The sequence below is a fragment of the Piliocolobus tephrosceles genome, chromosome 14 (genome assembly GCF_002776525.5).
Source record: "Piliocolobus tephrosceles isolate RC106 chromosome 14, ASM277652v3, whole genome shotgun sequence".
In the NCBI taxonomy this organism is placed as follows: Eukaryota; Metazoa; Chordata; class Mammalia; order Primates; family Cercopithecidae; genus Piliocolobus; species Piliocolobus tephrosceles.
In genome coordinates this window covers 64,426,616-64,442,683 of record NC_045447.1, presented here as the reverse complement: position 1 = coordinate 64,442,683, position 16,068 = coordinate 64,426,616, and the positions used below count along the sequence as shown (strand labels likewise).

Genomic DNA, 16,068 nt, shown 5'->3' with positions numbered 1-16,068 from the left:
AAAAAAAAAAAAAAAAAAAAAAAAAGAGGACATTTATTGATGAATGAGAAACTTTCCAATTATCTTCATAAAGACCTCCTCTCATAGCGCTCTGAGTCTATTATAAAGCCATCTGTTTACTTTAAATCATAAGAGCTCTGAGACATTCATTTGGGCATATATGCAACAACTGAAGAGTGCAACTGACAATACAAAAAATTTTTCTAAGCCTATAATCCCAGCATTTTGGGAAGCCGAGGCAGGCAGATCACAAGGTCAGGAGATCGAGACCATCCTGGCTAACACAGTGAAACCCCGTCTCTACTAAAAATACAAGAAATTAGGCCAGGCGTGGTGGCTCAGGTCTGTAATCCCAGCACTTTGCGAGGCTGAGGCGGGCGGATCACCAGGTCAGGAGATCGAGACCATCCTGGCTAACACAATGAAACCCCGTCTCTATTAAAAATACAAAAATTTAGCCGGACGTGGTGGCAGGCACCTGTAGTCCCAGCTACTCGGGAGGCTGAGGCAGAAGAATGGTGTGAACCCAGGAGGCAGAGCTTGCAGTGAGCTGAGATGGCGCCACTACGCTCCAGCTTTGGTGACCGAGAGAGACCCCGTCTCAAAAAAAAAAAAAAAAAAATTTTTTTTTCCCTAAATCCATCAATACCAGCACAAAGGAAAAGAGAACAAGTGTTTTCTGTAGTATGATAAAAATGAAACAAATTAGATAAAGACAAACCACTCCATGAAAATTTAGTATCACATGTAAATAAATAAAAGCTCTAGACCCATGGAAAAAAACACAGAAAAGAAAGTATAAGGTGGCTGCTGACACCAATAAATATAATTTGCACAGTGTTATATTTGTCACATATTAATTTAACTCATGAGGTTCATATCTGAATGCAATTCTATGGATTTAGAAATTCAAGGCTGGGTGCAGTGGCTCATGTCTGTAATCCCAGCACTTTGGGAGGCTGAGGCGGAAGGATCACCTGAAGTCAGGAGTTTGAGGCCAGTCTGGCCAACATGACAAAATCCTGGCTCTACTAAATATACAAAAAGTTAGCCAGGTGTGGTGGCGGACACCTGTAAACCAGCTACTCGGGATGCTGAGGCAGGAGAATCACTTGAACCCAGGAGGCATAAGTTGCAGTGAGCCAAGACTGCACCATTGCACTCCAGCCTCGGTGACAAGAGCGAAACTCCATCTCAAAAAAAAAAAAAAAAATTAATTAATTAATTAAAGAGAATAAGAAAATTAAAGCACACATCATGTAAGTTGCAAAACCTGCAAAACCTAAATTTAGGAGAATAGTACATACAGCTTTAAATTCAATGATGTATTAAACCCTCAATCAGGAGCAGTTAAATAACTGAATAGTTCCCAGTTTCTTGAGATCTGTTTACACAAAATAATGATTTCATCAATTCATTTTGATATTAAATGTCCAGGGTTCAACCTCACAAATAAGAACACAACAAGCTAATATGAAATTCACAAGGCTTTTAGTATTTATTTTCCTACAGCCAGGATAGTGATTATTCCCCAGGATTAAATAAGTAATACCAAATTTTATGTAATGACGTACCTGTTGACTTGAAAATTTCACTTTTGGATTGTTATCTATCTCCCATAAACCTTCATTAAAACCTTTTCTTTTATTTGGTTTGCCATATTTTTCCTTATTTTCTGAGTAAGGAAATATATCCTTTGGTCCTAAAAAAGCACTAAAAAAGAAGGGGGCAGGACGTGAGTACAAAGCAAGCTCAAATATATAATTTATTAAATAATACACCCTATTATGCAGTTATCAAAAATGCATAATCTAAACTGCATTACAAATCTTATATAAGTTAAAGGACAATTAATAATTCCAAATACTTTTATTAAATTCAGTAACAAGCTACTACTTAAATCCGTAATTCTATTAAGTAAAAATACAGAGGTTGCACAATGTGAATGTACTTAACACTGCTGAATGATACACTTAAAAATGGTTAAATCGCCAGGCGCAGTGGCTTACACCTATAATCCCACCATTTTGGGAAGCTGAGGCGGGTGGATTACCTGAGCTCAGGAGTTTGAGACCAGCCTGGCCAACATAGTGAAACCCTGTCTCTACTAAATATACAAAAATTAGGCGGTCATGGTGGCACACGCTTACAGTTCCAGCTACTTGGGAGGCTGAGGCAGGAGAATCACTTGAACCCAGGAGGTGGAGGTTGCAGTGAGCTGACACGCCACTGCATTCCAGCCTGGGTGGCAGTCTGACTCCATCTCAAAAAAAAAAAGTTAATAAATTTGGTTTTTTTTAACCTACAATGATAAACTGCAAACTCTGACACATTAGCATTAATGAATACATTTAACTGCACCCCAAATATAGTTTCACTTCAAAATAACTTCGTATATTATACAACTCACAAAACTTACGTTTTTAAAATGATCAATGAGTATGTTAAGAATTTTATTTTACTCAACGAGGGAATCAGACATGTTATAACCCATTCATTCACATATGTACAATCAGTTCTTGCTATCTGCAGTAGTAATGTTCTATAAAGTCACTGTGAAAACTGAGTTAGCAAATACTCAACCATTGCTCCTAGGGGAAATACAGGGTTAAGTTCCTGTAATCACAAGGTTTTCATAAACCAATCAATACATAAACTCATTTTACGTGTGTTTCCGTTTTAAAGACACCTTATTTAATACAGATTGCTAACTCATTAACACTGAACTCATAGCCAACAGCGTATGTAACATGAGCTTTCTCTGTAAAGCACATTATAACCTTCTCGCACTTACCAACACTAAAGAACACTTTAGCATTAGGCTTGGGGGCTGGTTTAATTGGCAAAATGACCAACAAAAGCACAAAAATGCAAAACCTCATGGCAATAAACAGACTGCAAAAAAGATACTTGCTTACAGTATGAGTGCTGAAAAAAAGAAGGCAAGCATTCCCTTGTTCAACCTCAGCTAAGAATGTGTTGTATCAGGACACTCAAATGTTTCTGCTACTCAGTGCATGTTTGTGAATGACCTGTACAACAAGTACTACTGATCTGGGCTTACAAATAAATTTTAGTGAGTAGGTACATTCGCAAATATGGAATCCACAAATAATGAGCCTCAACTGTTTGCATGTGTGTACATATATACACAGACAGTTCTTAATTTACTAAGAGGTTATGCCCCAGTAAGCCCACTGTAAATCTAAAATATCTTAAGTCGGAAATCCATTTAAATACCATGAAAAACCCACTCAAGTCAAAAATCTAAGTTGAACCATTGTAGGTGTGTTAGTCCATTCTCACACTGCTATGAAGAAATACCCGAGACTGGGTAATTTCTAAAGAAAAGAGGTTTAATTGACTCACAGGTTCCACATGGCTGGGGAGGCCCCAGGAAACTTACAATCATGGCAGAAGGCATCTCTTCACAGGGCCACAGAAGAGAATGCATGCAAGCAGGGAAAATGTCAGACACTTATGAAATCATCAGATCTCATGAAACTCACTATCACAAGAGCAGCATGGGGAAACCACCTCCATCATTCAATTACCTCCACCTGGGTCCGCCCTTAACACATGGGATTATTAGAATTCAAGGTGAGATTTGGGAGGGGACACAGAGCTAAACCATATCATTCTGCCCCTGGCCCCTTTCACAATCATGCCCTTCTAACAGTCCCCCAAAGTCTTAACTCATTCCAGCATTAACCCAAAAGTCCAAGTCCAAAGTCTCATCTAAGACAAGGCAAGTTTCTTCCACCTAGGAGCCTGTAAAATCAAAAGCAAGTTAGTTACTTCCTAGAAACAATGGGGGGACAGGTATTGGCTATATACATCCATCCCAAATGGGAGAAACTGGCTAAAACAAAGGGGCTACAGGCCCCATGCAAGTTCAAAATCTAATAGGGGCAGTCAAGTTCCAAAATGATCTCCTTTGACTCCATGTCTCACATCCACGTCACGCAAATGTAAGAACTGGGCTCCCATAGCCTTAAAATGCTCTGCCCCTATGGTTTTGTATGCTACACACCCCACCTTGGGCTGGCGTTGAATGTCTGCAGCTTTTCCAAGTGCATGGTGCAAGCTGTCGGTGGATCTACCATCATGGGGTCTGGAGGATGGTGGCCTTCTCACAATTCTACTAGATAGTGCCCCAGTGGGGACTCGGTGTGGGGGATCCAACCCCACATTTCCCTTCCACACAGTCCTAGCAGAGGTTCTTGAACCATGAAGTCTTTGTCCCTGCAGCAGACTTCTACCTGGACATCCAGGCATTTCCACGTCTTCGGAAATCTAGGCAGTTTCCCAAACCTCAATTCTTGTCTTCTGCACACCCGCAGACCCAACACCATGTGGAAGCTGCCAAGGCTTGGGGCTTGCACCCTATGAAACAAGAGCCTCAGCTATACCTTGGTCCCTTTTAGCCAAGACTGGAACAGCTGGGACACAGGGCACCAAGTCCCAAGGCTGCACACAGCAGGGGAGACCCTGGACCCAGCCCAGGAAACCATTTTTCCCTCCTAGACCTCCGGTCCTATGATGAGAGGGGCTGCTATGAAGGTCTCTGATATGCCTTGGAGGCGTTTTCCCCCTTGTCTTGGTGATTAGCATTTGGCAGCCAGCTTGAACTTCTCCCCAGAAAATAGGTTTTTCTTTTCTACCGCATCATCAGGCTGCAAATTTTCCTTTTATGCTCCATCACTTCCTAAATACCTTGCTGCTTAGAAATTTCTTCTGCCAGATACTCTAAATCATCTCTCTCAAGTTCAGAGTTCCACAGATCTCTAGGGCAGAGGAAAAAAGCCACCAGTCTCTCTGCTAAAGCACAGCAAGAGTGATCTTTACTCCAGTTCCCAACAAGTTCCTCATCTCCATCTGAGACCACCTCTCTGGAGTTCGTTGTCCATATCATTATCAACATTTGGGTCAAAGCCATTCAACAAGTCTCCAGAAGTTCTCAACTTTCCCATATTTTCCTATCTTCTTGTGAACCCTCCAAACTGTTCCAACCTCTGCCTGTTACTCAGTTCCAAAGTCACTTTCACATTTTCGGGTATCTTTACAGCATCACTCCACTTTCTGGTACCAATTTACCGTATTAGTCTGTTCTCATGCTGCTATGAGGAAATAGCCAAGACTGGATAGTTTATAAAGAAAAGAGGTTTAATTGACTCAAAGTTCCGCATGGCTGGGGAGGCCTCAAGAAACTTACAATCATGGCAGAAGGTTGCTCTTCACAGGGGCGCAGGAGAGAGAATGAGTGCAAACAGGGGAAATACCAGACACTTAAACCATCAGATCTCATGAGACTCACTATCACGAGAACAGCATTTGGGAAATCGCCTCATCATTCAATTACCTTTACTTGGTCCTGTCCTTGACCTGTGGGGATTATTACAATTTGAGGTGCGATTTGGGTGGGGACACAGAGCCAAATCATATCAGTAGGTCAGGGACTATCTGTACATACATATTTAGATACATTATCCAGGACGGACCCTGTACATCTCCTCCCCACATCAGTGAGTCATACAGAAGTCTATCAGTTCTATAAAGCTAGACATAAGTATGTTGATAATTTTACTATGACAGCTGATATACATTTACTCCCGAAAGCAACAAGAAAATGGAATGGATACTTTTTTCCTCTAAAATGTACTACCTTTTAAAATTATTACTATCGTTACACATATATCACAAATTCCTTATCTGCTAAAATTCTTTAAGAATTAGGGAACTAATGAGTACAGTTAACACTCTAGTTAGAATTTTTAAAAGGCTCTAAAATAAAATTTCAATTAAAAGAAAGCTTAAGAGTTCTATTTAAATATGGCCGGGCGTGGTGGATCATGCCTATAATCCCAGCACTTGGGAGGCCTAGCCAGGGAGATCACCTGAGGTCAGGGTCAAAAGCCAGCCTGGCCGACGTGGCAAAACACCATCTCTACTAAAAATACAAAATTAGCCCGGCTTGGTGGCACATGCCTGTAATCCTAGCTACTTGGGAGGCTGAGGCAGGAGAATCGCTTGAACCCGGGAGGTGGAGGTTGTGGGAAGCCAAGATCGCACCACTGCACCCCAGCCTGAGCAACAAGAGCGAAACTGCGCCTCAAAAAAAAATAAATAAAATAAATAAATAAATAAATATATTATATATATGTATATATAATGAGGGTATATAAAAGTCAGCTTTAATATTTAAATTCTGTAATGTTCATTGTATCCATGTATTTTAACTGAACATCCCATTTTCAAAGTAATATTATGCTAGGATTAAGGCAAACCAATTATTTACCAAATTTACTCTGGAGTTAAACTGAAATCATCTCATTCCATCAAAAACTGAAGATTTTACTAGACATCATTAATTCCTGTCCATAATCTCAAATTAGAAAAATGAACACATTTAGCTATAACAGTACAACATTCCTCTTATGTAACAGGTTTCAAATTCCAAGTAAATGACTTGAGTTAAACCTCCATGAAAATATATTTCTGGTCAGAACCAGAATATATTTTTTCTGACCAAAATATATTTCTGGTCAAACCAATTCAACACAAATTCTCCCTCCTGAAAAACAACAGTAAAGAGATTATTTCAAAAGTATAAACTCTTAACAAGACAAAAATAAAATCTGGGAGCTAAAAACAAGACTGAAGAAGTTGAATCTTAAGCACCCCCATTTACTAAATTAACATCCCCAAAGGGCTCAAAATTGCGGTCACCAGGAACTTCAGGAGTAGGAAAAGACTTCAAAAACAATTACAAGAAAATGTTTTAAAACCTCAAATGTGGATTTTTTTTAATGGTATGGCTCTAAGTCTAAAAGCCACTGAAGACTGATCTACCACAAAGTTACTGTATAAAGATTAGAGATAAATTTTTTTACATGAATCATTTTTAACCTCAAAGCAGTTCTTAAAAATGACCATGCAAGGCAATCTTAATAATCAATTGGAAAAGTTACAATTGTTCTGTGACCTTTAAAAACTGTCAGAACATTAAGCAGTCTGTTACTGACAGTTATGTAAATGTATAAGGAAATGAAATAGTAAAACCAATACTTACGTAGTATGCTGTAACTTAAAACATTAGGAACACTGAGATTAAAGTGTATCATTTCTTCGTTAAAACAAAACAAAACAAAAACTATCAAGAATAGTTTTCAACAGGGCCGGGTGCGGTGGCTCACGCCTTTAATCCCAGCACTTTGGGAGGTCGAGGCGGGTGGATCACAAGGTCAGGAGTTCGAGACCAGCCTGGCCAATATGGTGAAACCCCATCTCTACTGAAAATACAAAAAAATTAGCTGCGCGTGGTAGCACATGTCTGTAATCCCAGCTACTCGGGAGGCTGAGGCAGGAGAATTGCCTGAACTCAGGAGGCAGAGGTTGCAGTGAGCCGAGATCGCGCCACTACACTCCAGTCTGGGTGACAGAGCGAGACTCCATCTCCAAAAAAAAAAAGAATAGTTTGAACAGTGCTTGCCTTCTTCTAGTGATACTAATTATGATACGGAATGAGTCTCTCTTCTATGCCTTGGCAAACTGTTTTACACTCCTTTCTAAGTTTGGATCAGATTCCAATATTTTACCCTTCATGCTTTCAATGTTGTGAAATATCCTCAATGTTTTTTGTTAGTATCATTTCTACTAATAGGATATCTTCATCTTTTCCATTACAACTACCTTTTTCATTTATGCTGATAAGCTTGCCTTCACTAAGTTACTCTGGCTGGACAATTAGTGTCTGTCCAACTGCAAACCATCTGTATTTACAAGGTAAGCTATTTATTCTATTATTCCATTTATATTAAATTCAAATTTCCCATCTAGCATTATGATTTTTGCTGCACTATCATCTTTGATGACCAATTTCCTCATTTATTTTGGTAAACTGTCACATGGGGACATCATTAGGAGACAGAGGCCAACTATACATCCCACTGTGCATGATTTTGAGAAACTGATGCACGGTGACCAATCACCAAAAAACTTTGCAAGTGACATTATATGCACCTGTAATTTACATCTTAATTTGTGGGTTGAAAGACTAGCAGCAAATTTTGTAGTTTATGCAATTACAGTTAATACGGCAGGGTAGGTGAAATTTTAACCATGTTATTAGGGGACTGCTATTTAGCCAAGTCATGGCAATTGAAATTTGTGCCTACAGGAACTATGTAAAGCTAAGGACTGCCTATATATACCCTTCTCTCCTCAAGCTTTGAGTTTAAATTCCACTTTTAACAGGCAGCAGTATTGCCATTCCTGCTTTCTTTGTAACATTATATCGAGACGGGCGCGGTGGCTCAAGCCTGTAATCCCAGCACTTTGGGAGGCCGAGACGGGCGGATCACGGGGTCAGGAGATCGAGACCATCCTGGCTAACACGGTGAAACCCCGTCTCTACTAAAAATACAAAAAACTAGCCGGGCGAGGTGGTGGGCGCCTGTAGTCCCAGCTACTCCGGAGTCTGAGGCAGGAGAATGGTGTAAACCCGGGAGGCGGAGCTTGCAGTGAGCTGAGATCCGGCCACTGCACTCCAGCCTGGAAGACAGAGCCAGACTCCCTCTCAAAAAAAAAAAAAAAATTATATCATTACTTGGTCTTGTTTTGTTTGAGCTTTGTCTCACAAAATTAAGACATAGCAAAATGGTTTATTAACACAGAAACTATTAATGAAACTATATTTATTCATAAAATGTAATGTTTGCATTTAGTTTTATTCACACCACCTCATTTTACACGTACTTTTTCATTACAATTGGTTTTTAATTTTGCTAAGTAGGCTTTTAAAAAAATTCACCCTTTACTCCTACTCCCAGATTCAGATTTACAAGTTGTATCTTTCATAAATTTTTTTTTTTGGAGAGGGAGTCTCACTCGGTTGCCCAGGCTGGAGTGCAGTGGCGCAATCTAGGCTTACTGCAAGCTCTGCCTCCCGGGTTCACGCCATTCTCCTGCCTCAGCCTCCCGAGCGAGAAGCTGGGACTGCAGGCGCCCGCCACGACGCCCGGCTAATTTTTTCTATTTTTAGTAGAGATGGGGTTTCACCGTGTTAGCCAGGATGGTCTCGACCTCCTGACCTCATGATCTGCCCGTCTCGGCCCCCCAAAGTGCTGGGATTACAGGCATAAGCCACTGCGCCCGGCCCTGTACCTTTCATTAACCATTATAGTTCAATTGATGTCATACATAAATTCACGTATCTTAATATACCAAAAATTAACTATGTCCTTCCAACTGAAAGACTTTTACAAATGTAAATTCATGATAAGTACAGAAAACTTTTAAATTTGCACATTTTTTTTTTTTAGTTCACATAATTCAACATCATTAAGTTATTCAGGAAATGTAAATCAAAAATCACAAGATACCACCCTCACTGCCACTCAGGCGGCCAAAAAATAACAAATAATAACAAGTGTTGGCAAGGATGTGGAGAAACTGGAACACTCATACAATTGCTGGTTGGATGTTAAACGGTGCAGATGATTTGGAAAGTCTGAGAGTTTCTCAAAATACTAAACATGAAGTTACATCTGACCCAGGAATTTTCTTCTAGAGAAATGAAAACTTATGTTCACAAAAAAACTTCGACACAAATGTTCACAGCATTATTCATGAAAGCCAAAAGTAAAAATAACTCAAATGTCTATCAAGTGATGAGTAAATACAATATGGTAACTCAATATAATGGAATATTTGACAATAAAAAGTAAAAATGTACTATCACATCCAGGCTAGAGCATGGATGAACCTTGAAAATCATCATCCTAAGTGAGAAAAGCCAGCCACTGAAGACCACATGTTCTAGGATTCCATATTTTTTTTTAGACAGTCTCGCTCTGTCACCCAGGCTGGAGTGCAGTGGCGCGATCTCAGCTCACTGCAACCTCTGCTTCCCAAGTTTAAGCAACTCTCCTGCCTCAGCCTCCTAAGTAGCTGGGATTACAGGCATGTGCAACCACTCCTGGCTACTTTTTGTATTTTTAGTAGAGATGGGGTTTCACCATGTTGTCCAGGCTGGTCTCGAACTCCTGACCTCGAGATTCACCCACCACAGCTGGGATTACAGGCATGAGCCACCGAAACCGGCCAAATCGATTTATAATGAAGTGCCCAGAATAGGAAGGAAGGAGGTTAGTTGCCACCTAGACCAAGGTGGGAAAGAAGATTGGGTAGAAATGGAAAGTAAATGGATACATGGTCTCTTTTGGGAGAAATGAATTATATTTTAATAAAGCTGTTAAAATTTTTTGACAATAACATATCCTATCAAAGAAAACTATTCCATAATTTCACCAACTCAGTTTTCAGCCCACTTATTTGTATATATACATATTTATGTGTATGCAATTTTAATGTGTATGATACAAACGTACTCAAAAGTAGACCTCTTCAAATTAAAACGAGTATCTTTTTCTTTTTTCTGAGATGGAGTCTCACTCTGTCGCCCAGGCTGGAGTGCAGTGGCCGGATCTCAGCTCACTGCAAGCTCTGCCTCCCAGGTTTACGCCATTCTCCTGCCTCAGCCTCCCGAGTAGCTGGGACTACAGGCGCCCACCAACTCACCCGGCTAGTTTTTTGTATTTTTGTAGTAGAGATGGGGTTTCACCGTGTTAGCCAGGATGATCTCGATCTCCTGACCTCATGATCCACCCGTCTCGGCCTCCCAGAGTGCTGGGATTACAGGCGTGAGCCACTGCGCCCGGCCTAAAATGAGTATCTTTTTATGTCAACAATTACTCAACACCTACACAGTACTTCACTGAATAGCTAAACCTACTGTTGGGCCATTTTCCATATCAAATTTTGTATTATAAAATCACACTGCTGTAATAAACATATTGCTCAATCTCTACATCTATCTTCACAATAAATTATAAGAATAAGTGGGTCAGCCGGGCACGGTGGCTCAAGCCTGTAATCCCAGCAATTTGGGAGGCCGAGATAGGCGGATCACGAGGTCAGGCGATCGAGACCATCCTGGCTAACACGGTGAAACCCTGTCTCTACTAAAAAATACAAAAAAAAAAAAAAAAACTAGCCGGGCGAGGTGGCGGGCGCCTATAGTTCCAGCTACTCAGGAGGCTGAGGCAGGAGAATGGCATAAACCCGGGAAGCGGAGCTTGCAGTGAGCTGAGATTCGGCCACTGCACTCCAGCCCAGGCAACAGAGCGAGACTCCATCTCAATAAATAAATAAATACATAAATAAATACATAAATAAAAGTTAGCCAGGCATGGTAGCGGGCACCTGTAATCCCAGCCACTAGGAAGGCTGAGGTAGGAGAACCACCTGAACTCGGGAGGCAGAGGTTGCAGTGAGCCAAGATTGTGCCACTGCATTCCAGCCTGGGTGACAGAGTGATGCTCCATTTCAAAAAACAAAACAAAACAAAAACACAAAGAGTAAGTAGGTCAAAGATATGCTCAAGACTCATAAGCTCTTAATGAGACTCAAAAATGACAGAAGATGAAAAAAAAAAATCTTCCTTGGGCACACAGTCCTACAGGTTTGGTGAACAGGGACCAGATTAGTTTTTTGAGACATCACTATACTACTTCCCAAGGGTACAACCTTATGCAGCTGTGGTTTTGATGCATTCTTCAAAGCATTCCACTTTAAAATTACATACAAAAAAATCCTTAATATGCTAAGTAAAAGCAAGATATAATTATACATAATAGCAAATACCAAAAAATTGTAACAGTCAGTCTGAAATAAAATATATCAAAATGTTAACAGGTCTGACTGATTCATTCTTCAAGGCATTTCATTTTAAAATAACATACCAAATGCTTAATACGCACATGCACACAAAAGCGGGGCATAACTATACATGACAGAAACTCCTTTAAAAAATGCATAGACAAGTTTGAAAAAAATACATCAAAATATTAATTACCAGGTTTAGGGGTTATTTCTAAAAATAGGCATAAAAATGATTTGTTTCCTTTTATATTGTTTTTAAAAATTTTAACAAGATACACATTCAAGGTAACTTACCTACCAAATTTCAGAGCTGAAAGGAAACTGAGGGATCACTAAAAACCTCATTTTAAATATTAGAAAACTAAAATTCAAAAAGACTGACTCAGGCAAGGTCATCTACCTATTAAAACAGCAGAGTCTTAACTTGCAGTGTTCCTTAAAGAGGTTTTGGGCTTTCCTTTAACCACTGTAATAAACAGTCTTTGAAACATCTCCGAATAAAACATTCATGCTATTTCTCTATATGTACGAACTCAGACCTCAAATACCAATGTCAAAGCTTGTAAGAGTCAAGACTAATGTAAAACATCCTAAGAAAACTGCAAATCATTAACTGAATTCAATACTAGTTTTATAATACTGAGGCAACTCAAATCCTACAATGTGTTTCTTACATGGCACACACTTTGAAGCCCTAAGTGTGTACATGTGCATCCCTACTTTCCTAATGATTTATAAACAAAGAAAAGCAGTTATTTCTGTTAATTCATTTTTTGTGAATAATATGTATACCCACAAGAACACACACAAAAATTCAGCTGTTACACAACTAGAACCTTTTTTTTTTTGAGACAGAGTATCGCTGTCACGCAGGCTGGAGTGCAGTGGCTGTATTTCAGCTCACAGGAAGCTCCGCCTCCAGAGTTTACGCCATTGTCCTGCCTCAGCCTCCCTGAGGGGCTGGGACTACAGAAGCCCACCACATCGCCCCGCTAGTTTTTTGTATTTTTGAGTAGAGATGGGGTTTCACCGTGTTAGCCAGGATGGTCTCGATCTCCTGACCTCGTGATCCGCCCGTCTTGGCCTTCCAAAGTGCTGGGATTACAGGTTTGAGCCACTGTGCCGGGCTAGAACTCTTAAAAGAAACAAGTCACAGGCCAGGCATGGTGGCTCATGCCTGTAATCCCAACACTTTGGGAAGCTGAGGTGGGAGGATCACTGAAACCCAGGAGTTCGAGACCAGCCTGGCCAACATGGTGAAACCCGTCTCTACTGAAAATACAAAAATTAGCTGGGCTTGGTAGCGCGTGCCTATAATCCTAGCTACTCAAGGAGGCTGAGGCAGAAGAATCACTTGAACCTGGGAGGCGGAGGTTGCAGTGAGCGAAGATCACGCCACAGCACTCCAGCCTGGGTGACAGAGCGAGAGACTGTCTCAAAAAAAAAAAAGAGTCACATATACAAAACAGAAATCCTATCAGAGCCACATATATGAAGCTCAAAACAATAACTGTTGCCAAGTAATATCACTCAACAGAAAAATCGCATTTTTAACAACATATTGATTCTAACTTGCTGCTTCATTTCTACATTACTAAATCACAAAATATGAAAGTTTATTATAAATATTTTATAATTTATAATAGCATGTATTATTCTATAATAGAAAAATGATTCAACAGACAATTGAATACACATGCACTATGAGTCATGAACCTGCTGGTAAAAAGAGATCAATAGGGCCAGGCGTGGTGGCTCACGCCTGTAATCCCAGCACTTTGGAGGCCGAGGTGGGCGGATCATGACGTCAGGAGATCGAAACCATCCTGGCTAACACAGGGAAACCCTGCCTCCACTAAAAATACAAAAAAATTAGCTGGGCATGGTGTCAGGCACCTGTAGTCCCAGCTACTAGGGAGGCTGAGGCAGGAGAATGGCATTAACCTGGGAGTTGGAGCTTGCTTCGAGCGGAGAGCGCACCACTGCCACTACACTCCAGCCTGGGCAACAGTGAGACTCTGCCTCAAAAAATAAAAATAAAAAATAAAGAAGAGATGAATAAACAGTTCATCTCATTATTTGGTGTAAAATTTAAGAGAAATCATACAAGTCCCACACCAATACATGCAGCTATGCAACTTGTATAGAAGAACTACTGTAGAAGAAAAAAACCCTATTCTATGATTCATTACTTTATTTTCTTCTTGTGACCACTATCAGTACCTCTGCACTGACCTTCACTCCTAATACTATAAATTAGATGGGTTTTAAAACAGCCTGTGATGTATATTTAAAGTTCCTAGAACTGAGCACCCAACTTCTTTGCATTAAGACAATTAAGAGCAGTAAGGAGGAAAAAACAGCAAAATATCTTTATTTAAATTTTCTAGACTTCAAAGATACAGAGCTAGATAGGAATATTCCCTGAATTAGCAAAGGTAATTAGTCAGCAAACCTCAAACTGAGCTGCATTTCAATTTAATAAATACTGCTAGTAGAAGTCTTGGAAAAATGGGTAAATCCCCACAAGTCTTGTTCCCAAAATGAAACATAAGTTTGCCAAAGCTGAACATTTTACATAAATAATAGCTATTTATTTAGTCTTCAATACATGCCAAGCATTGTTCTAAGCACTTTTCACGTCATGTCTTACTAGCATCCCACAATTCTGAGGCAAGATATTATTATCCCCACTTTACAAACGAGAAAGAAAAAAACACAAATATAAGTAACTTGCCCAAGATTATATAGCAGGTAAGTGGCAGTCAGGATTCAAAAACAAACTTCTGATCTAGTTGTCTTAAACTCTACATAAACTTTGGCTAATGGACAGCAAATGCATAATCAACAACTGACTTTATCTAGTGCACAAAGCTTTCAATCACCAAATATTTATTTAACAGCTACTAAGTGCCAGGCACTTAAGTTAATGATGACAAGACAGACAAGGTCCCTGCTGATCCAGCTCTTCGAGTGTGGGTGAGAAAAAGAAAAAAGGGGAAAAAAAATTCAGTCATTGTTGCAACGGGGAAAATAAACACAAGGAGGAGGATGTGAGCTAAGATCTAAATGACTTCAAATATTCAATGGCATAACCTTTCCTGCAAAGGGAAAACAAAAGACCTGAGACAAGATGAGACTTATTTGTACAACAGAAATCAGCGGTGAAAAATGTAATAAGGCTGCAGAGGTAAGCATGGGCTAGTTCATATAGGGTTTTACAAATAGCATTTGTAGGTAGTTTTTGGTTTTGATTCATTGCTAATGTTAAAATAGGGAGTCACTGAAGGTTTTCAGTGAAATGACATGATCTAATTGGGATATAAAGATCTCTTTGACTAGACAGTTGTACCTCTGTATCCGTAAGATTGTGGATTATCCTTCCCCCACCCCTACAGATACCAAAATTCACGGATGTTTAAGTCCCTAACATAAACCAGCATATATACATATAATGCACACCCTCCCATATACTTTAAATCAGGGATCCCCAGCCCCCGGGCCAAGGACCAGTACCCATCCGTGGCCTGTTAGGAACCAGGCTACAAAGCAGACGGCAGGCATTACCACCTGAGCTCTGCGTCCTGTCAGATCAGTGGCAGCATTAGATCCTCACAGAAGCACAAACCCTATCGTGAACTGCACGTGTGAGGGATCTAGGATGAGTGCTCCTTATAAGAATCTAAGTAATGCCTGCTGATCTGAGATGGAACAGTTTTCAACCCAAAACCATCTCCCCAAACCCCCATGGAGAAAATGTCTTCCACCACTGCTTTAAATCATCTCCAGATCACTTACAATACCTAATACAATGTAAATGCTATATCGTTGTTACATTGCATTAAGGTAATGACAAGGAAAAAAAATCTATACATATTCAGTCCAGCCATAACCATCTTTTTCTCCCAAATATTTTCAATCTGTGACAGGTTGACACCATGGATATAGAACCCACAGATACAGCAGGCCAACTGTATATGAAGAGTGGAAACTGAAACCAACATAGAGTAAGTAAGTAAAAAAAAAAAAATTTATTTTTTTACTCCCCAAAACAGGGTCTTACTATGTTGCAAGCCTTATTTGAACTCCTGGGCTCAAGGGTTCCTCCTGCCTCAGCCTCCTGAGTAGCTAGGACTACAGGCATGTCCCAGTGTGCCCAGGTTAGAACATTATTTACAGGAGTCATTATGCATGGACTTGAATTATACAAAGATGACCAAGAGTGGACAGATTCGAATGCATTTGAAAAGAAAAGATTTGCTGACTGACTAGATGTAGAAAGGAAGGGGAAAGACTGTAATATGTAATCAAGGATAATACCAAGACTTGGCTTCAGCAAGAATT

At 40.0% G+C, this 16,068-nt stretch overlaps 1 protein-coding gene across 4 annotated transcripts in view; it reads right to left on the bottom strand.

Annotated features, from left to right (window-relative positions):
* Positions 1-16,068, bottom strand: part of PSIP1 (PC4 and SFRS1 interacting protein 1) — a 51,262-nt gene that overhangs the window by 26,698 nt on the left and 8,496 nt on the right. For all 4 annotated transcript variants that reach the window (XR_002731798.3, XM_023213114.3, XM_023213116.3 and 1 more), the window contains exon 4: positions 1,575-1,713. Coding sequence is in view for 3 of the 4 variants with exons in the window: in XM_023213114.3 (XP_023068882.1) it covers positions 1,575-1,713 (139 nt within the window). In the remaining variant the exon portion in view is untranslated. The remainder of the gene's footprint in view (positions 1-1,574; positions 1,714-16,068) is intronic.